This window comes from Nyctibius grandis, chromosome 31, assembly GCF_013368605.1.
Source record: "Nyctibius grandis isolate bNycGra1 chromosome 31, bNycGra1.pri, whole genome shotgun sequence".
In the NCBI taxonomy this organism is placed as follows: Eukaryota; Metazoa; Chordata; class Aves; order Nyctibiiformes; family Nyctibiidae; genus Nyctibius; species Nyctibius grandis.
In genome coordinates this window covers 2,400,304-2,423,204 of record NC_090688.1, presented here as the reverse complement: position 1 = coordinate 2,423,204, position 22,901 = coordinate 2,400,304, and the positions used below count along the sequence as shown (strand labels likewise).

General features: G+C 46.7%; 1 protein-coding gene across 2 annotated transcripts; it reads right to left on the bottom strand.

The window, feature by feature from the left end:
• Positions 1 to 503: 503 nt before the first annotated feature.
• On the bottom strand, positions 504 to 22,860 carry PIAS4 (protein inhibitor of activated STAT 4). 2 transcript variants are annotated; one of them, XM_068420565.1, is made up of 11 exons: positions 22,785 to 22,860; positions 18,815 to 19,250; positions 12,042 to 12,126; positions 10,273 to 10,314; positions 9,781 to 9,871; positions 9,304 to 9,432; positions 9,111 to 9,216; positions 5,626 to 5,699; positions 5,291 to 5,451; positions 2,079 to 2,209; positions 504 to 1,188 (listed from the first exon to the last, which is right to left on the bottom strand). In XM_068420565.1, the coding sequence occupies exons 1-11, from the start codon at positions 22,809 to 22,811 to the stop codon at positions 983 to 985; spliced, it is 1,488 nt and encodes a 495-aa protein (XP_068276666.1). In that variant the 5' UTR covers positions 22,812 to 22,860; the 3' UTR covers positions 504 to 982. The 2 variants fall into 2 exon arrangements, with proteins under 2 accessions (XP_068276666.1, XP_068276667.1); XM_068420566.1 differs by lacking the exon at positions 504 to 1,188 and adding an exon at positions 1,749 to 1,818.
• Between the last annotated feature and the right edge of the window lie 41 nt (positions 22,861 to 22,901).

Sequence of the window (22,901 nt, the reverse complement as noted above, 5' to 3'; positions counted from 1 at the left end):
CTGGAAGGCCCAAGCATCCCCTCCCCGCCCCGCTCCTCCTCACGTGCCAGGTGTCCAGCTGTCCTGCAGGTCACTGCCACCGCCTCCAGAAACGAAGCCTTCTCAAAGAAAAGGGAATGCGCAGCCCTTTTTTTTTTTTTTAAGTCTTCAAAAAACACCAAGTTATTGCACTTCAAAAATACGACAGATTTGTGGTTCGAGCCCTCCCCACCCTCCCCATGGCTTCTGCTCAACTAAAACAATTTCACTACGCACAAATTTCTACGTTACCTTCGGGAGTAGGTTAAAAGATTCGAAACGTGTCTCTTTACATGAGGTGCAGAGCTGCTGGAGCTCCTATCTAGAACAGTGCGATTCCAATCGTTAACATCTCTTCCCTTTCACCCCGTGCCCTCCATCCCCACCCCTAAAAATCCCCTCTATGCTTGCCGGGTTATACAAACCTCCCTCACCCACCCACCCCACTCCTCTCCCTCCCGCCCTCCCCACCCCGGACTCACATGTCCAGCAAAAAAATTTTCGATTAATTAAGGAATGGTTATTTAACAAGACAATAAAAATGCACACAGCTTTGGAGATGCACGGGAGTTCAGATGTCCTGTAGATCCGTAGGTGGACTCCACCGATCCAAACCGTCCCGGCGAAGGGCAGCAGAGACCGGTGAGCTGTGGATTCTGCCTGCCTGGCTTTAAGACACTTTCCTTACTTCAGACTCCCAAGTTCAGGGTCAGGCTTTGACTGGGGTCGTTTTCCAATCAAGAAGCAGCTCAATGGTTTGTTTTTCGTTTGTTAAGGTGTGGTTTTTTTTTTTTTTTTTGTGTCTTTTTATCTGGTTTTAACGATTAATTTGGAATAGGAAAGTCAAAGGAGACGAGGGAGGAAGGGAGATGAGGTGGGAGAGGACGTTCTCCCCCTCCTCCAGTTTAATAAGCACCAGAGTATTCAAGTCTGTCCATTCTGAGATTCAGAGCTGCTTCCGCAGTCAGCAGGCAGAAACTAAACCTTTCTCGTAAGAGCAGCGTCGTTTTGGTTGGGGTCCCTCATCATCGTCATCTTCTTCCTCATCTTCCTCCTCCTCTTCCTCCGATGATGAGCTGTCCAGTGTTAAATCCACAACGTCAGCAGCGGCCTTGCCGTTCTCACCGTTACCGTTAGGAGTGGGCAACAGCCCGTTCACATCTGAAGAACCTGGAAGAGGTGGGGAAGAGAGGACTAATTAAGACACTTCACGCCCAGATGCTCTTCGTCTCTCACGGGGTGTAGCACTTCAAATAGATATTTTGGTTGGAAGGGACCAGAGTCCCACTGCCTGACCGCTTCAGGGCTGACCAGAACTTAAAGCCTGTTATTAAGTGCATTGTCCAAATGCCTCTTAACCCCTGCCAGGCTTGGGGCACCGACCACCTCCCCAGGAAGCCTGTTCCAGGGTTTGACCACCCTCTCGGTAACAAAGTGCTTCCTGATGTCAAGTCTAAAAGGCAAAGGGGTGCATGAAACAAACCCCATTCAAGCAGCTGCCTAAAAAAAGAGCCAATGCCACAAACCTGATGCTCTCATCGGGGTCAGGACTTGTCACAGCACCTGCCTGAGAACCAGGAACTGGCTCGGCCAACACAAGAAGTGACACAACTGCCCTGCCAGCCCCGTCAGCAGGCATCACCGCTGCCAGAGGGACCGCGCTGCCCGACACAGCCCTTCCAGTCAAAATCCTCTTCTCCTCACAAAAGAACAACAGTGCTGTTCTGGGACGGGCTTGCTGATGACCTTTCAGGGGTCCTCACAGAGGTGCATCTACCGACAAACTTGTTTGATGCCATTCTGGAAAAGAACCCAGCTTTTCAGAATAACCCCACCTGGGCCGGGCCCTCCTCCGCAGGGGTGCGGCGATGCACCCTGGTGACGCTGGTCATTTCTGGAGAGGTTGAAAATGAAGGGGCTGCCCAGAGGAAGCTCTCCAAGAGCCAAACTCATGTTAAGGTATCACACAGCTTCTCCCAAGCCACTTGGGGAACTCTAGTTTGGCAATTTGTGCACATCTCCTATGGTAATTTAAAGCCTTTAGCCCCAGAGACACTCACCTAGAACTAATATCGGACACTGAGGGCTGCAGCTCCGCTCTTTCTCAGCTCGGATGGGACACCAGGAGCCATCCACCAGGTACTCTATTTCATCTGCATCTTCACATTCTGTCAGGATCTTTGACAGGAGCCTGGACAGGAGAAAAGATGCCATCCATTAAGCTCGAGGCAATCGACAGAACGCGTTTAGTGACGGGCCATCAACCGGGATCTTCACCTTAAACAGCCCCAAATTTAAAAGAAATTTGGTGTTGGCAGAAGGCTGCCACACAGAGAGCCCTTGCAGTCAAGGGCTTGTTTTATTTCCCCAAAAACAAGTACAGGTTCGGACAGTGCAAACCATCCCAGTCCCTTCTGACAACGTACCTAAACCATGAACTAACATTTTAATTACATGCAATTAGAAGACAGTCTTGCCTCTTCACCCAGTTTCCCAAGTCTGTGGTACCGCTTCCAGACAGACGCCTGATGCCCCATCTAGAGCTCTGTCGGGGCTGGTGCAGGTACACTCACACTAAGGCATTACCAAAATAGCCTGTGATGTTAGGAAATAAGCAATCCAAGCAGCAACACTTCACTTCTTCCCTATTTTTATTTCCCAAAGCCTCCACAACAGCCACCCAAACAACATATGCAGCCTCCTGCTATAGAAAAAAAACCATGTTCACCACTGAAAAGACACCCAGCACAGACACCTCGATGTCAGCCATGTCTTGCTGCAGGGACACTAACCAGGAGGTGGCCCTTACTCTGGCTCACTGTGCCTCAACCTGGGGACTTGCTTTATTCTGATCTGTCCCACCATTTGCCTGGGATGTTTCTCTGGACACACTGGAACCACTGCTCTGCAAGGCCTTACTGACTGCTGGATTTGAGCGTTTCCCTTCAGTATAAAGGAGAACTAACAGCAAAAATCTTACAAGCTCAAGAAAACTCTTCGTGGCACACTAGTGGGAGAAAGTTTCTGCCTTCTCCTGGCTGAAGTAGGAAACACATTTCCACAGACAGTCCCATCACCCAGCAGAGCAATCACTGAGCCTACAATTCCACAAGAGCTGACAGGGCCCCGAGGATCTCAGACTCCACCAACCACCAACCTCCTCAGGAGCCTACGCCCCTTTTTTGACTAACAACATCCATCTGTGACTGCCAGGTTCCCTCCAGCTGACTTTCAGGGAGGTCTGAAGATGACCTTCATCCAAGAGAACCGGCACTGAAACCCAGTCTTGAGCACTGCAGAGCAGGGACAAAGAAATCTGCTGAGCCTTCACCACTGACGACCTCCTCCTCCTCCTCGTCCAGGAGGGACATGCGCATTGCTGACCTGTGGAGGTTCCACAATCCAACCCCTTGTACCTTCCCCTTCAGTCTCAGCAGCCTTCTTAGAGATCAAAAAGGAACTGGATTTTCCTGTCGCTGTTGGCCAGAGGACAAAGCAAACAGGTTATCTATGCCCAGGCTGCTTCAGACTGTCTAAAAAAGCCACAACTCCTGGATCAAATCAGTACCTACAATCACAGCAATGCCCAGATTATCAGCCTGGCCCTGGGAATGTACCACCCAGGCAGAGCCTTCTTCACTGCCTTGTGCACCAAGGAGCTGGATGCACCTGAACAATTTCTCTCTAAACTCTCCCTGCTTTTGAGGGAATCTGCGTTAGAGGCCAATTATACAAGCCACGAGGGTGGGGATCATTTTCCAGAAGCCAAGAACCACACATCTTGCTCCACCAGTCCTCAGGTTTGCTCTTGGCTTGGCTAGCACCACTACGGATGTCGGTGGTCCCAGCCCATAAAACAGGCTCCCTGCACTCTGAGGCACCAAAGCTTCAGCTGGGGGGTGGGTGGAGATGGCATTAATTCACTCCTTGTTCCTTCCTTTACTCCTGGACAAAAGCCAGGCAATTCATTGTGCTCTTCTCCAGAGAGAGCCTCTGGAACCCATATTTCGGGAGCCGACGAGCACCGTCGCCAGCTTTCTGGCTTGCCTCAGGTGGCCCCTGCTGTCAGCCCGGCTCGTTCTGCAGTTTGCATACATGACTCCGTCTGCCAGGTTTGCAACGAGGAAAGGGAGAGCTCCTGGGTTTTAGGGTAATCCTCTTGGCACACAGCTGCATTTTTAAGCTTTCCAGTATCAAACCTCACTCAGACATGAGCGTCACACCTCCAAGTGAGCTGTAGCACTCCAGCTCTCCCAGCTTACGGCGAGCCCTCTGCTCTTCTCTCTGGTAAAAAGACAGAGCAAACTAACTCTGGTCCAGAGATATGGGAAACACCATTCCCATACGGACTAAAAGCCAGATGACAAATTGAGTGCCAAGACTAAAGCAACCTTTCCCCAGTTCACGACCAGAGAACTCTTGGCAGGGCTCAGGGCGTGCATTTCTTGCCTCATCCTTTCCCAAATACTGTTTGGAATTTACTTTGCTTTCGTTTTCTCCCGTGCTTTTACAGCACTCCTCCAACTATGCCACATTCAAAATGAGACAGTAGAAAGAGAACCAGGTAGATCCAAAAAACCTCCAGCCTGGACAGTATTACCCAGAGCATTTTAATTCTGTTCCTCCAGAACATCTGAACCTGCTGCTTCTTTCTGCTATAGGCATGCAAAACAGTCCCTCCTGAGGCATCCTTCCCATCCCTGCCACTAAGATATTCACAATGGCCACAGAATTTGTACTGGAACAGTCATATAGACTAGACAAAAATCTTTCCAAATACCGTTGTCTCAGGGCTCTGTGTTGCAGGATGTTCTGTTTAACAGCTGGCAGAGAAGATCCCCCAGTCAAATTTACAGTGTGCCAAGAATCGCTTGGGAGCTGATGAGCACCTCACACCGACAAGAAAACAGGAAGATGTTTCCTATCAAAAACCACCTCATCAAGTGCTTATAAAGTGGTTTATTCCATGCAGAATGGTATCGGTCAGCCAAGGTGGCTGTGCGGGTTCATCAGCCTGATGAAAAGAGTGAGGCAGTAAATGCTTGACTCTCAAAATGCTGTAGTGTAATCCAAAAATTAAGAACGGCACACCAACAGTCAAACCTCGCTCTAACACACCAAGACAATTAAGTCAGAATATTATGCACCAGCAGAATAAGCTTCCAACTTTGTTTCGAGGTGAACTTCAATCAGATGCACACAAAAAAGGCAAGATGCCGCAGCCAGCAGAGAAAAAGAAAGGGGTTGAGGACAAAGAAGTGTACGTGCTCACCCATCAATTATTAGCTGGTCATAGGGTGCTGGTTTGTCACACACAGGACACATCCATGTGGGCTTTTTCTCATTCATCTGTAGGTAGAAGACTGCATCAAAGCACTGCAGATGTGCACAGGTCTCCGCCCGGCACGGGACAGACAGCCGCATCTTCACTAGCTGTTGAACCAAAGAGCAGGAGATGAGCGATAAAACCCACCCAAGCTGTCACCACATAAAATCCACCCAGCTATCTCCTCCTAAGCAAAAAGATTCGTTAGCTTGCAAAGCTGGTCTGGCAGTAGAATAGCATTTCTTGACAAAACCAGACTAAAATATATCGCAAAGACTTACCGGACAGATAAGAGAGACACGAACACCCGTAGTAGCAATTTCACTGTCTGGATCCAAGCGTAGCTTCTCTTTTACTGCAGTAAGAGTAGAGGGCACAACATTTAATGGATGCAAACTTAAACCTTGGAAACAACATGTAGCACAGGTCAAGGAGCTCACCGACAGCCCTTGGCTGCACATGAGTCATTTTCCCCACAGATGACAACCTCAGGGACAGAGGACACACGAGACAGAAAGCTGTTGTACTGGACCAGGCTTGTGCAACCTGCAGAGCTCAGTAGAGATGCTGCTTGGCTAGCCAAAAACCTTGTGCATGGTGAGGCAGTTCATGGTCTACAGGCCAGCTGGAGTATTTACTGGCCGAGGAAGCTCACATTTTCTTATAGATCCCCCTTCCCAACGACCCAGGTCTCCCGGCCAACCAGCATGTGCTGCCTCTCATCCAGGCAGAGCAGATGAAGGAGCTGGGATGGACTTAGGTGTTGGGATGAGGGCAACTGCCTGCATGCTATCTGCTAGCCACACTCTCTTAGCAACCCTTCCACCTCTTATTCACAAACTTACAGGCTGAGCAGCTGGGGTACACAGAGGAAATCCCACTGCTGACCAGCTTTTTCATGTTAATATTATACCAAGGCAGCCAACTGGGAGTTAACTTTTTCCCCCTTCGGAGAGGACTAAGACACCCACATACCTGGACTTCCCGCAGGGAGGGAAAGAGTGGATGGATAAAGCTCTAGCACATGGCAAGACTTCTGGAACGAAGTCAGTTTAGGCTTATCTGGTTATTACCATAAGCACAATGGGTTTTATTCCCTTCTAAGATCAGTGGCAATAGGACAGGGTTAACTGCCTCCCCCTGCCCCTTGAAATTCAGACAAAGTCCCCCCAGAAGTGACCAAACACATGATACAGTCAAACTGACAGGGAACCACATCCCATCATTTCCCCATCAAATAAACAAGCTTCTTCTGAGTGCTACTGGGCTGTAACTCTTCAGCTTATATACTGGCCAGCTCATTTCTGCCAGCAGACTGGTTCACAGGAACCACAAACAGACCCAGAGGTACCAGGGCAGACAGCTCACAGAGCAAGGCAGCCATGCAAAACCAGTCACAAGCAGTGATCCAGCATATATTTGGAAAGAATCAGATGATAAGATAGATTAAAAAAATAAGATAGATAAAAGGAGATAGAGAATCCTGCCCCCATTGCTGCATCCTGAAAAGAAAACCCAGAGGAGCTGCAGGCAAATGGAAAAGAGCAGCAGACGTGCAGGTCCCACACGTGCAGGTCCCACATCAAGGCGGGGAATCAACACAGAAAATTAGCTTTATGCTACTCCACAACTCTTAAAGAGTAGCTGCTGCTAACGCTGCTGTCTGAAAAGGCCTTTGACACTTCCATCACCATTTTTCTTTGGAGCAAGTCAACCATTTATTTTGACCTTTTCAGATCATAACAAGATGTCTCCAGACAATGAGGCTACACGCCGTTTTGCAACACACAGCTCTAATTAGAGAGTGACTTCTCAGATGTGACATTCCCACGAGATTACAAGATTTGGTGGCGTTTCCTTCACATTAGGAGACTTTTCATGCAAGCTTAATTTTTCGTGAAGTTCTTTGTAAGAGCATTCTCTGTGCATCAATTAGTATGATCCACAGGAAGGAGAAATAGGCATTTTCTGGGATCTCCTGATTAGAATCAAGCTGCTTTTGGATCCAGAGCTAGGTATGCAAGCATCTCTGTTTTCAGACAATGTTCCTATACTAAAGGCAACAGAAGCATATGCAAAGGAAGCTGAGTCAGCCCCGAGATGCAACCGAAGCCAAAGGGTAGCTTTAGTGAGGACGGAGGGATATTGCAATGAACACGTGGAATGGAATCATTTGCAGAACAGAGCAGAGCTATAAAAGCAAAGTTTACAAGCTCCTGGTGCTTGCCAGTTTCAGATGTCTAAACAACTTCCAAGCAGTAACAGGCCAAAGGAAGTGGAACAAGACAATGTTCCCATTTGGTTAAATTTAAGGTCACCAAACGTAACTAATCTCTGCCTCGAAGTCCAGCCAAAGCTGTTAGTTATCTAACTCAGTAGAACTGGAGGCACACGCTTGTTACCGAGTGGAAAAGGCAAGAAAGCTGCTTTCAGAACCTCTTCCTGCCACTCTCGGATCGAGAGGCCATCCTGCAAGCGCTTGCTTTAAAGGGAACAGCACGTACTGCTGAGCCTGGTTTCAAGAAGTGTGAAGGATCAGAGAAGGACGAGAGGATCCTCTGCAGTTTAGGACAGCTCAAAAGCCGGCCTCTGCTCAATTCAAGTTCTGGTGGACAGCAAAAAGGGAGCACAGCCAGTGCCTCGGGCTTCTGAGAAGGGAGGATATTTAACAAATGGAAATTGTCCTTTCTTATGCCAATAGACAAGTGCTGGCTGTCAGAGCGGTCTAATATGATCGAGAGTGCCACGGACACTATTCGGTGTGGCACATGGACACAGCAGCATTCAACATCTGCTGCAGAAACACTGCACTTAACATGAAGCTCAAAAGTTTGGCTGAAGCAGCAGTATGTCCCACAATGTGCCCGAGGCACCTGAAGACTGACATGCCTGAAATCATCATCTCCCTTATGATGATCTCCCTTCTCTATCCTCAAGATTATGTTTCTTATACTTGGTAAGAGCTGTCCATGATCTGAATAGTATGTTTTAAAGACCATCACGATTCACAGTGTTAGTTCTCCCCTGCAGAACTAAATAGTAAGAATGCTTTCTCTGGTAACATTAAATAACTGAAAATCCTCCAGACTTTCACGAGCTGCAAGTCAGACTCTGCCTTGGAAAGGGACCTTCCCCTCATTTTCAATAACGTTTTGCATTTGCCTCATCCGACGATGGTTTACCTGAGTGGTCTAGGACAAGCATCTCTCGGGATCATCTCTTCTCTGAAGCTCTCAACGGAAATGAAAGTGCTGGTGGTGAAATCCCACTGCCAGCCCCTAGGATTCACGGGGTGCTGGGGCAGCAGGACATTTTCACCAGGATCCCTTGCTCCAGAAATCTCCTTTGGAAATTGTGCGGGTCAAGGCCAAGGTGCTGTGGTAATGTTCGTCAGCTCATAATTACTCAGGTGAAGGCATGAAGCCATTGGGGTCAGAACGACACTGGCCCTCAGCGGCACTCACCACGATACGACCTGGGGACAAATTCTAAATCCAACTAAAGTGATTCAGGGCTTCTGCAGAGCCACGAGAAACACACGCTGCAGAAGTGCTGCACTTGCACACAGATTTGGGGCAATTTCACACGACTGACATACAGCTTAGCAAGTCTGTTCAAATAAAAAGTGTTTTTATACAACTGGAAGAAAGAAATGGTATAAAACTGTTCCCAAGCACATCTCTAGCAGCCTGGCTATCAGGAATGCTGCAGTCTGTCAGGCACACAGCGGACCTCCCCAAGCCACCTCGTAAGCAGACATACTCACCAAGTGCTTTGCACAGTTCTGGATGTTTGATCCCAATGGTTTTTAACCTCTGCAGCAGCTCCGCTGAGGTCATCTGCCGCACTAAGTACAGCCCCACAGAATAGCTCTAGTGAGAGAAGGAAGGGAAAGGAGGAGTGACGCTGCTCTTGTGCGCTCACTTGTGCAGTTCTGTGCCATTTCTTTTGGCACGTACCTTGCCATAATTCCCCCAGGTAACGGTGATGCGGTTGGTCGCTGCAGACAAGTACATGAGATGGGTGAGGTTGATGGGACGACAGGGCCTTTTAGGTTCCACCCCAGGTTTGTTTGATGGATAGTAGCCCTAAAGCAGAAAGATTAAATAATTTTTTTTTTTTTTTTAATGAAGATGCTTCTACGTGGGTACATCTATTCATCAGCTTCACTAAATTCTACTCACCCACAGTTTTCAAGGAGGGGGTAGAAAGGAGCTGAACAGTCAGACCAAGCACAACGTAAAAAGGATCGAGTCTTTTTGCAAGAACAGTTTATTAACAACATTGCTAATCCATTAGAAAATTAGCTTTAAACTAAGCAGTGCACTTGTATACTCCAGCTTCTTGTCTGCATTCATCAGGAAACCAATTTCTTTCTGAATTACACAAGTCCTTCCAAAGTTGCAACGTCACACCTCCTGTCTGAGCTGACTTACCGGCACTGAGCAGTAACTATGATTCACTTTCACTGCAATGTTCGGAGGGTACTGATCCTCCTGAGGAGAACTAGTGTCTGTGTAACAGATTCTGCAAAGAAACGACACGTCTCTCAGTATTCTCCACGCTGTTTGCACGTTCAAAGCTCTCTGCACATCAACAGCTACCAGCAGCCTACCATCACCACACCAACCCATGCTCCCTCATCTGGCCAAAGCAAAGCCAATTCCCCTCGGCTCTCCCACATTGGATGCAGGTTTTAATACCTGGGCAGCAAAAGCTGACACACTGCTGTTTTCTACTGCAGCACTAACTCAAGGGGTACGTGTAGGAAGCGGTTACAAAGTAGAGTTTAAGATGCTTGTGAACAATTTACTGTCAGTTATCTTTGTAGCTATGAAAACCACATGGAAAGTTCATATTTTTGGTAGTGCGTTCCCTCCTCCCCTGATCTGCACCTGATGTTAAATCAGCCCCATGCTCACACATACCTTAGCACAACCTGAACCGATTTCACACCGGGTTGCAACTCCCTAGTAAATTAAAAAAGAAAGAGAAAATTCAGATTAATGATGTTTAAAAAAAAACCAAACCAAACAAAAACCAAACACACAAAAACCCCCAAAACAACCAAAATCAGATGTTACTTTCACCAGACACAAGAGTGTAGGGTTTTTTTTAATAAACCTTTAAAGAATTACTTTACAGAATTGTATTTAAATTGTACAATTCCCTCTGCAAATATCAGTGGTCCTGTATTTTGTTTTCATAATGCACCACCCTACAGCCTTTCTCTGGGTTTTCAAGGCTGTAAGAGTGTTGAGTGAAAAGTATCAGTTTGCCTGGCATCCTTTTGCTGATTTGTAAGAATTTACAAAAACTAGGTTTTAAGGTCAGGTCTACCTGAGAGTGTTCTTTGAAGACTCTCTTTGTTCAATTATTCAGCTAAATCTCTTCATACAAACCAAGGAACCAAGTATTACGGCACCAGCAGAACAACCGTTAGCATCGCTAACTTCAGTAGTTCTATTCCTAACAGGATTTCAACTGGTATCAGGAAAGCAACATTGCACGTAATGAGGGTATTTTATTAGGAGTCTTTACACACTGGTGTAAAACATACTCTAATTTGTGCACAGGACACCAGGCATTAGATAAGATCCCAAAATTAGTCTTCATTTGCCTCTGAAAGAGTTTAACATTCCAATTCAGTGTTTTAGTATAAATGTTTTCATTTGGGGGATGGAACCTCAGTTCAGCTGACAGACAGGAGCTGATGTGGCAGGTTTAGATCTGGGGGAAACACATCTGGATACCACCCCCAAGAAGATGGACCTGCACTGAGTGACCATTCTAGACTCTCACTGAAACCCCTGCTATGAAATATTTAAATTGTGTTATGGACAGTGAAAGATTTCTCACAAATCTGAATATATGGAGACAAGAGCGTCAAGGATCAGCTACAACACGTGCAGTTCTTTTATCACCCTTAAAGACTTCCGTGGTGTATCATTTCCTTTCTATTAAGTCTTCAAACAGCTCCCCCTGCACTGCTTCTGTTGACATACTGGGATCACAACAGTAATAAAGCACTGGATGTTCAAGAAACATCATCTTTCTCCAGCTCTATAACAGTACCATTTTACCGTGAAGAGAAATATTTAAAGGTTTTACGCCTAATTTTGGAGGACCTCTTCTGCATCGCTGTCCTTTCACAGCAGCAAGGACCAAGGGAGCAGGTCAGCAGAAGAGGAAGCCTCACTGCCTGCACTGACATCTCGGAGGCGTTCCATTGTTTGAATCAAAAGTTGCATGGTGACAGAGGTCAGGGTAAATCCTCATCGGTGCAAGATGTTTTCTTCTGCAGTTACTATAGTACCCTTTACAACAAGGAAGCTTGCTTTCAGATGCAAACAGCATTACACGTACAGCTTTTGAACTTTTGATGCAAAGAAAAAATGTGCAAATATTCCCAGCACGAGCTCAACAGAGAATTTAGGTCATCAACAACTTCATACTGTTTTTTCCTGCCCAAATGTACGACTCAAAAGCAAGATTAGAGGAGCAGAAGTGAAACTTAGGGACTTAGATGGGTGAAATTGTACCTCCCACCTTCCCCAAAGCTATTTGCTTTACATGAGAAGCAGGCTGCCTGCTAACGTCCTCAAACAAACTGTGTTTCCTTGCAGAGAACAAAAGCTTCCACAGAGGAATTACACAGCTATGTTTTCTTGAACTGTTAACACCCAGCGAGAAGTACCTGGAATTTCTGATCAACTCCACTTGTCTCGGTGTTAATGCAAAAATGCACGGACTTTCCTGAAGCTTCTCATTATTCTGTGGAACTGAAGAGGAAAAAAAAAAAGACTGTACATCAAACTGATAATATCTGGCTAAGCACAAGGTGATTTTTTTATGTTCTGAGCTATGTTTATTTTTAAGTCCTGTTTTCTCCCATACAGCTGCACAAGAACTCCAACCATCATGCATTTTGGTACACCTACCGTTGATTACAGCTTTGCTCATTTATTGCTTGCCTGCTTTGCTAGTTGCACGCTAACAGTGGATTTGGACCTGCTTTTTTTTTTTCCCCCTTCTTTTTCCTCCCCTCAAATAATCAATGAGCCAACAGTGAGGTGTTCGTATAAGAACAAACCATAAGTGGAGTCCAGTGTGGAGACTGGAACTCAAAGAAGCATAAGAAGAGATCTATGCATGACATGAAAGCATGAAACCACCAGACTGATTCTGGAAACAACAACAACAACAGATCAGCTTAGAGAATAAAAAAGCATCACAAAAAACAGCAGTAAGAGACAAAACATGACTTACAAACACATGACCCTGAGGGTGCATTTATAGACAGGGTGTTACAGCACTCCTCCCAAACACTTAAGTGAGAACCGGGCATTAATTGGCCTTTTATCCACTGACAATTTTAAGATCAAATGCATTTAATATGGTTAAAACGAAGCTTGAGATGTGAAAAACTTATGTTACAACTTCCACTTAGTACCTTTTATTAAATTCAAACACGTTCAGTTTTATTGTCAGTACACGTCTCCAACTGAAGTCAAGTCACAGGATAAACACAAAGAACAGAAAGTGATAAAACAGCTTTTTTTTTCTTTTTTAGCAAGAATTGAGTGTTTTTCTTTGCATCACTTCAATTGCTAGTTTATTAAAAGCCAGAATTTGAGAAGTAGGAAAGTGTGCTTTGCTGTCTATGAATAAGCTGAGATGAAGGAAGGATAAAACGTCAGCAGCTCTAAGATCTTGGGAGACGTGGTGAAAATCCAACTCACTGACTACAGGTATTTCCCTGTGGTAATTCAGCTTTAAAAATGCAAAAAGGATTTCAGAAATAAAAAAAAAATAAGGACTTTTAACTGAATTCCACCTTCCATCCAAATGTGTCTTGACCAAAACAACCAGTGAGAAGTAAAGCATTTTCTAAGGACTGTTATTTTTAGAAAGTGATGAATGATAAGAACAATAAAAAAATCATTTTAATATTATTGCTTAAATAACTGCCTATAGACACAGTGTCCTCCTGATTGTTGAGCTACACAAAGACAAAGCAAACCTGATTAGGAAAACTCAGAATCTGTTAGTGTTTTATTTTGCATTTATATCAGCTCACTTTCCTTTCACAAAGAAAGCAGGGTGCCCACAGCGCTGACTGGCACCGTTAGAGGATGCCATCAGGGACACAAGTCAAACCCTGCAAAGTATCCAACCAATTCGCTATCACCTCTCCAGCCAAATATCCCAGCATCAAAACCAGCACCCTATTGAATTTCAAAACAGGTCATCTGCTCACTCCTGCAACACACCAAAGAGTTGCTGACGACACCAGAAGCAAGTGCCGCTGCGGGGCTGAGGCTGAAAGACCACTGCTACCATGTACGGGATGCGATGGTGAGTCTGCACAGCACCAGCTATCGATGGGCTACGCTGTTCGACTGGGCAACCACCAGTACAGGAAAACAAAACATAGTCAGGTGCCTACATTTCTCTACAGCTACTTAGTTAACAACTCTCCTCTTTCACAGAATCACAGAGTCAATCAGGTTGGAAGAGCCCTCTGGGATCATCGAGTCCAACCATTGCCCTGACACCACCATGGCAACTAGACCAGGGCACTAAGTGCCATGTCCAGTCTTTTCTTAAACACCTCCAGAGATGGTGACTCCACCACCTCCCTGGGCAGCCCCTTCCAATGGCTAATGACCCTTGCTGAGAAGAAATTATTCCTAATGTCCAACCTCTTTGTGCTGCTGCTTCTCATTTCTCTTACTTCATGCACATGCTCCCCATTTTCTTTATTTCTCACTGTGAAAGGCCCTTCTCTGGGCAAGAATCGAGGGGCACTTCTCAACTGCGCTCACAGAAAGCTGCTGGAGAGTCACACAAAGCACTTCGAGGTTACCTGGACAGAAAACAGCTGAAGGGAAAATGAAAATCCAAAAAATTGGGATGTGTCCATGCATACCTCGTCGCCAACAGCCATCAGAACTGGATGCTACGGAGAAAAGTGCGAGAGAAGATGCCCTGAAAGACTGGAAGAAAAACCTCACCAGGACAGACCTGTGTGAAGACCCGATTCTCCTTCAAAATCTTAATGCTGGAAAATCAGCCCAAACTCCAGGAGGTACTTTTAGGGACCTACTCAGCTATTCATTTCTTTGCTGAACAGCCAGGAAAAAAAATACAGTTTTTTAAAGCTACATATTTTAAGATAACTGAGTTTCATTCTTTCTCCAGGACAGATGCCTCAGCAAACAACTCAGTTCCTTGACTTGTAAAACGGCTGCTGGGATCAATTTATTTTAACAGTTGACAATAGCAGGAAATCAATTTTTAAGGCTGAGCTCGATCAGCAATCCTCAGAATGAGTCAAGACGTAAAATTTCCAAACCCAAAAGACTTGGCAAACTGTATTAAGACTTGAGCCCAATGTAGCTGCAATGGATTCCTGTTTGAAGAAGCCAACCTCGTCTGCAGCTCTCAATCTGGCAGGCTAGACCACGCCGTGCAAAATAAGGACAATATTGATATTGGGAGTTCAGGGGTTTTGTGCACCAAGGGGGTTTTTGTTTTGTTTCAGTTTTTTTTAAAGGTAATATTCCTCACTGTTACAATTATTGGTTAAACTCGTTAAAGGCATTATATACCCCCTAGAAAGAGAGATCATATTGTCATTACTGTGGCTGGAGATCCCAAAGGCAGATCAGCCAGAGATGAGTTGCTGGCAAGAGACTTCTGCAGGGCTGAGGAGCTTGTTGCAAGTTCTCATTCACATCCCCACACCCCAAACCAGCCCACCTCAGGGCACAATACAATATATTGGTCATTTTTTTTTTCCTCCTTCGCTATTGGAACTACTCTGATTAGACTGAAGGTCATTTGTGTTCATGCAAGGGCCTGGGGAGATGGGCAAGCTGACTGCGTGACATCTTTTATTTCTGCAAGCGGCGGAAGCGCTCGTTTTCAGGCACACCACAGCTTGTTTAGGTGGATACAGCAACAGTGTGACCATGTGCTTTTGCTGGGATTCCTTGGAGATCACCCAACGCAGCGGCATTTGCTGTGCAGTCAGGGGAACGCGCTTGCATTGGCCTTTGCCACAAAATCAGTGGTCCTGTTTACAGTGACTCAAGTCCAGCTTCAGAGTAGGGGGCTGGAGCAGGAGTTTTACAACTTACACACGAGAGAAGAGCAACGCCACGACTGCAAGGCAAGTATTATCAAAGGGAAAAAACCCAAATAAATCCTGTTTACATTGACAGTGGCAGGACCTCCCAGCCTACATGGCCTTCTGCTCCCACAGCTGCACCGCAAGATCTCCTTTGGCATGTCTCCAGGAGAAGACCAGGAGCCTCAGTATCTACAGCGAGTACGGGCTGTCACAGATAACATTCAGAACAACAACAACAAATCATTCAGAATTCCTTACAGCACACTATCACTGTCAAAAACTACATTCACACTGCTTTTACCCAAAAAGGTGCCAGAGGATAAGCACACTCATCAGTGAGGTGCTCACATACCACACAGCTCACGCAAATACTCCCCTTGTTAGCTACTTAAAACACAATGCAGGGAAGATATTGTATTCATCCCCTCTAAAAGGTATCTGATCAATCTTACTTTTAAGCCTTATCTACCCAAGAGAATTGCAGTGATTTCAGTAAATTAGAAGAATTCTTTCATGTTGACATCCTTAGACCAAACCAGAAAGCTGCGGCAGAAACTGTTTTCATGTAGATAACTCAGATGCTAAACTCAATACTTAAATTGACTAAAATTGTGTGTGCAGTTACCAAATATGAGACATTAGCTTGTTCACAATGGGCTTAAATCTATCTGCTTTTAGCTGAAGCCACCTTTGTCTACAAGTCTAATAGTAATTTGATAGCCCTTCAGGGAATCTGCTTGCCTACAGACCAAATTAGGCATCGCCCACCTCACCTTTGATCTCAAGGCAATCATCTCAAAGAGGCAAAAGAGCCTTCTCATTAAGAAAGATGCTTCCAATTGAAGTCCGTAAAACATAAATTAAGCCTCCCCTACTCCCACCATAGCTATATGCTTAAAATACCTCTTTTGTAGCCTTGGGAAGTGGGGAATTATGACAGCAGCTAGGTGTTTCTAAATGGATCTGAGATCTCAAATCCCTTTCAGGTACTTCCACATCATGAGTTTCTGAGGTTGACAAGGAGCTTATGCTTGATCCAAACACAGAATGGGAAATCTGGGCAACAAAGCATGAACTGGTGTGGCTTCCACATGGAAAAGCACTCCATTTTCCTCACTGTGCTTTGTTTTATCATCCTTCCACACTAAGCAGAGCCCCACACAAGCATAACTTCTAACCTCAAAGTTATTCCAGCACCTGGCTGTTGCAGGTAGCAATGGGAAGCAGCTGATATCCACGCAGTGTTGAAATAACCCCAGTTTTACAGAGAAACAAATGCTCCTTTATTCACATCGGCGCAGGCAGAAGGAATTATAGTTGCAGGTCAGCAGGCTGGGAAAATTAAACAAGTGTCTAGAAGATGTCGTTAGGTTCTGAACAGCTGACTGGGACAATGAAGACTGAACATCTGTTCGTACCCAGCTACTCACCGCCAATCCCCCACGGTTAAGCTGAAAACACTCTCATCAGAAGGAAAAATGAGTCAAATATGCTTTAGGGAACAGGCTGACCCGAGGGAGGTGTCAGCTAACAGAGGTGAGACACTAAATTTAATGAGACCTCAGTTCTGAGCTGATGGAGAAAATTTCATGTCAGCTTTTAACAAAATCTGTTAATCAAGATAAAGAGGTTTCCACCTCTTGAAAGTTTTCCTTCAAAATACTACATTTGCGTTCCTGACTAACAAATGCCACCCCACATTTAAGACTGAACTAACTCATTCCCCAAACAACATTTAAAATATTTTAGCCTTCCACTGGCAGTCACCCCTTGACTGTTTAAATGGTCACAGCATTAACATATTTAATGCCTCCAAACGAGGACGAAAATTACATAAAGTCTAGTGAATTAGTCCTTTTTTTTTGTGCCTGCACAATCATATCTTCATATATCTTTTTTTTCCCCTCCAACCAAACATTTTTTTCAGCAAAGACAGACCAGCTTCCCAAGTTCTAGGTTCATTTAGTAGTGAAGCCTGATATTACCCCATTGACTTTATGAGACGCCACACCTCAGCGGACTACAGCAATACTTCTCCTCTGTAGACACTGTCTTTGCTACAAGAACGTTATATTTAACATCCGTGACAATATTCTTTGTTTCTCAGAATTAAAATAATGAAAAATCAGTTTCCTAGCCCCAAGGTTGGAAAAAACACTTCTTCCAGTTTTCCTAATTGCCCCTCAAAATACACAGCCTCACGCACAAATAACCATGACGAGCACAAAAAAGAGAGTCAGAAATACTGTTTGATGTGTGTACCACCCTCTTTCATCCATAGGAGGCTTCAGGTCAGGTATTTTAAGCACTGAAAAATAGCGTTAGTGTAGAATGTGCCAGCACACTTGCTTAGCACAGGTGCGACACCACCACAGAAAGATTTTCCTCAATATACTGCCAAATTCTGGAGAGAAAAGACAGATTATGATTCACAGCAAAAGACTGCAACACAAGAGCATTTCCAATAAAGGATATGAAAGCTACAGCCAAACAGGACAGGCTTTCAAATTACATCTCAAAGTGACCACATTCCTGTTCTAAGGTACAGGAGAAAAAAAAAAAACCGATATAAATATTCTTCTCTAAACTCTGAGGGGGGAGAGTGGGGACAGGAGGGTATTCGTCACCATATTAATCAGTCTCTCCTCTGCCACATGACTTTACAATCCTTGAAAACACTGTTACCTTTCTGACACTTAAACAGAATCACAGCATCAACCAGGTTGGAAGAGCCCTCTGGGATCACCAAGTCCAACCATTGCCCTGACACCACCACGTCAACTAGACCAGGGCACTAAGTGCCATGTCCAGGCTTTTCTTAAAGACCTCCAGAGATGGTGACTCCACAACCTCCCTGGGCAGCCCCTGCCAATGGCTAATGACCCTTGCTGAGAAGAAATGCTTCCTAATGTCCAACCTGAACCTCCCCTGGCGAAGCTTGAGGCTGTGTCCTCTTGTCCTGTCACTGGTTGCCTGGGAGAAGAGGCCGACTCCCACTCTGCTACAACCTCCCTTCAGGTAGTTATAGACTGCACTAAGGTCACCTCTGAGCCTCCTCTTCTCCAGGCTAAACACCCCCAGCTCCCTCAGCCGTTCCTCGTAGGTCAGACCCTCCAGACCCTTCCCCAGCTTGGTCGCCCTCCTCTGCACTCGCTCCAACACCTCAACATCTTTCTTGAAGTGCGGGGCCCAGAACTGGACACAGAATTCAAGGTGCGGCCTCACCCGTGCCGAGTCCAGAGGGACGATCCCTTCCCTAGACCGAAAACCTGTTTCACTTTTCTCTCCCAGACCGAGTCCATAACACACGCTCCAGCATATTGAAAACTCACCTAATTCTGTCGGTTTCAACAGTTCATCCAGGGTCGTGTAGAAGGGAAGTTTCACCAGCCGAACTTCAGGCTTCGCCACTTTGGGTGGCAACCTTCCCAGTCCGTTAAGGTACTTCCCATAGAGCGCAGGATAGTCAATATTAGTAGTGGAGATAGAAGTCCGAGCAACGGCGCTCCCGCGATCGTAGGATGAATGTATGGAGAGCGCCTCCGGAGACCTGTGCTGCTGCGGCTGAGGCTGCGCCACTTCAGAGCTCTTCTTGGCGTAGCGAGTCTCATAGAGCTCCTTAATTTTCTTGAAAACTTCAGGGCTGCAGTCAAATTGGACCAATTGCAATGCTCTGGTGACTAGTTCATGTTTAAGTCCGCTTTTACTCCTGCCAACAAAACCCAGCAACATCTGAAGATCTGAGACTCGGAAACTCATCACCATGTTCTAGGGGATAAAAAATTAAAAATGTTCTTACAGTTATAAAAAGGCAAAGTGTCAGTTCGCTCTATACTCTATAACTGGAATCCAAAATACTGAAAAATCTCTTAAAAGACACAAAACCTTCTGCTCAAATCAGCTGTTATTCACCTGATCAGCATCCCATTTCTTAGATACTTGTTTGAGCACAGCAAACACAGAGACCATCAAGTGAAATATCACCAAAATCAGAGAAACACCACAACGGTCATCGAATTACTCAAAAATAATTTGAGATAAATGCTAAGTGTCCTCAAGACAGGTCGACTGGAAGCAAGAGTGACCACAAAGGCGAACGTCTCAAACAGCAGGCCCCACATGTGAAAGAGCACGTTAATTCCTTTAGCACAGAGGCTCAAAGCATCCCAACTTCCCAGGCACCTTTGGGTAAGAGAGCTACTTTGAAAACTTCATCTAAAACGGTATTAGCCTAAGGCAAAGGAAGAAAATGAATGTGAACTGGAAGGCAGATGACATTTAAGTGAACTGAGGCCACCAATCCTTTCGTACCGTATTTCAGTGCACCTGTATATTATTCGTACAGGCAAAGCCAAACCCTTCAGAATGCTTCCTATATATACAGGATCTTTAAAAAAATATAATGTATTTTAGACTATGGAAAGATATTAAAAGACTATTAAAGAGAGCAACATGTTCCCATGAGAACAAGGCCCCCAAATTCTATCTGGGTGCTTTGCCAAGCACACCCCCATGATCACAGCCAGCCACTGCCTTCGCTGTTGCACTGGTATTATCGATTTCAGTGGTTTGATAAGCAGTAAAAAAATATCTCTGTCTTCAAAAACTTACTCTCTTGCTGCTGTGGAAACTCAGAAGACCTGTAACTGTCAGCAGATTCAAAGACCACACTATACTATAAAGCAACTTTTCATCAGACGAAGAACTAGAAATTATTTCTGTTAAAAACTGCTCCTAGAGCCTGGCGAGATCGATGTTTCAGTTCTCTCATGACAAAGCAGCATCACAAATGCACAAAACAAGCTTATCAGGTACCTGCTTTTGAAAATTCAAGCTGCCCTGAAAATATACTTGATACGTACCCACATGTATTCACTCAATACCCTTCCTGGTTTGTGGAAGAGACAGGAATTCAAGAGGAAACCCCAGCTGTCCCACACTTAAAAACCCAGAAGCAGAGACCCAGCAGGTCTCTCTTCCCCCACCTATACTCCATTCTCGTTTGTGAATTAAATAATTAAAAAAAAAAAAGGATAAAAATCAGATTTCTGTGGAAGTTAATAGTAGTCTTGTGATTTCCTGGAATAAAACAGCTATGGAGTTATTTATTTATTTATTTTAAATTAAAAAAGCTTCTCTGACTCCCGAAACATTTAACAGCCACTTTTGCATGTGTGGGAATTAGACTATAAAGAAAATGGCATTTTACTTTCTCCTTTTTCATGAAATCTGTCATTTAATCTGGAAGCCCAAAAGATGTTACACAAGCGTCACTGGCTGTAGTTAAAATTTTTGGCAGTCGTGATGTGTCCCAAAATACCTTTGGATGAAAGGGAAAAAAAGGCAGAGAACTTTAAAGAGCAGAGAAAGGAGGTTTAACTGCCAGCAAGTCAGGATTCAAGAGATTTGGATTCATGTCACTGCTTCCCTAGATACCACCTGTGCAAAATCTTGGAGAAATCCAGTTTCTGTGTCTCAGTTTTCTCCAAAATGGAGAGCGTATTTTCCTCTCTGAGGCACTTTGAGGATAAATAGCGTATTTGCAAAGATAAATACGTCAAGGCGATATAAATACTTCCACAGTGCGGTACCAGGGAAGTCACAGGAGCACAGCAGCGAGGTACTCGTGCACTCACTGCTCCTCTACCACCGGTCACTTGGGACTGTCGGTACATAAAGCAGAGTTTGCGCTGACAGGCTTCCACAGTCTCCATTTGGAAGGATTTAAGATCCAGTAGGACGACCAGATTTGAGCAGTAATAGAAGAAGAAGCTTCTGACAAAGAAAACCTGTCACTGAGGCTTGGACCTGTATGATAGTACGAGCAGTAGAGAGATCACATTAACTATTGAGATCGTTAATGCTAAAGTCTATTCCTCCCCCCAGCTGCGTGTGAGCCGTAAGGACTCCATCAAACACCTTCTATGGGGGCAACCACGATGCCTGGGAAGCTCATCTCCTCTGGAGGGGTCCTGGGCTCAGCTCACAACACAGAGAGATGTTCCTTCTTCTTCCCCCAGCTTTATATGCTGAGCATGATGTCATACAGTATGGAACATCCCTTGGGCCAGTTGGGGTCAGCTGTCCCAGCTGTGTCCCCTCCCAACTCCTTGTGCACCCCCAAGGCCTTTCTAAGGAGCAGAAAAGGCCTTGACTCTGTGTAAGCACTGCTCAGCGATAACGAAAACATCCCTGTGTTATCAACACTGTCCTCAGCACAAATCCAAAACACAGCCCCACAGCAGCTACCGTGAGGAAAATTAACTCTGCCCCAGCCAAAAGCAGCACAATGCGCTCAACACTCTCCAGCCGTCGGTGTTGCTCTGCAAGTGCCCCCAGCAGCAGCTTCCCCAGGACGCTGTTGGGTGAAGCCCACTCAAGTGCTGCCAGCTGGTCCTCTGCGCTGCCACGCACCGACAGCGGGACACGGAGAAGCCCCAGCTCCCACAGAGGTGCCAGGGAAGGGGGACCCAGAGGGAAAAGGAGAAACCCACAGCAGAGCTGGGGCCCTGTCCCCTACGGGAGCCCAATGGGGTGGCACAACACACCTTGGAAGCACAACACAACTTGAGGCACGGCTGCTGTGAAGACGTTTCACCTCACCCCACTGCAGAGGAGCCTCAGAGGCCGCCCCAGGCCTCCCCCACCACGGAGAGCCGGGGGCTTTGCCCCAACACCCCCCAGCGCCGGGCACTGCTCATCCCACCGCCATCCCCGCAGCCACGGCGAGGCGGGCAAAGCCGGGCCGGGCCCGCTGCGATGGCTCCCGAGCCCTCAGCCCGGCTGGACAGCTCCGCTCCGCGCCCCAGCCGCCGCCGAGCACACCCGCGCCCCGCCGGCCGCGCCCCCAAACCCGTCAGGGAGCCCAGGGCAGGTCGTGGAGGGGCCGCCGGGCACGACCGGCCCGGGGCTCCCCAGGGAAGGGGCGAGGGGGAAGGAGCTCTGCCGGGTGGCGGGGGGAAGCCACCTGCGCTAATTAATCACTGGGAATTAACTGTGGGGGAGGCCACGGCTCAGCCCAGGGGCTGGCGGCTCCCGGGGGCTGCGAGCCGGGTCGGGCCAGGCCCGGGGTCCAGCGGGGGCTGCGGCCAGACCCAGAGGCCGGGGCGGGGCAGCCCCTGAGGTAAATGAGGGGGGGGGGGGGGGGGGGCGGCGGTCCCGGGGCGCCGCCCCCCTGGCTCTCACCACCGGGCCCAGGGCCGAGGCCGTGCCAGCTGCCCGCGGTCCACGCGCCGGGTGCCGCCCTGCCCCGCCCGGCCCGGCCCAGGTCCCGCCGGCGCGGTGAGGGCATCGCTCACTCACTTTCGCCTCCACCAGCTCCGCCGCCATCTTGGCCTCCAGCGTCCACCGCGCCGGGAGCCGCCGCCGAGTCACGTGACGTCCGTGGCGGGGTGGGAGGGGCCGCCAGAGGCGCGCGCC

Bases quoted from the DNA above. Each gene is read 5' to 3' on its own strand.
- PIAS4 (XM_068420565.1), bottom strand. From the start codon at position 22,811: ATGGCGGCGGAGCTGGTGGAGGCGAAA. The intron at 9,433-9,780 runs GTAAGTCAGCTC...TTTCTGCTTTAG, and splicing joins ATAGTTACTGCTCAGTGCCG to GGCTACTATCCATCAAACAA. The intron at 9,217-9,303 runs GTACGTGCCAAA...TTCTCTCACTAG, and splicing joins CCTGGGGGAATTATGGCAAG to AGCTATTCTGTGGGGCTGTA.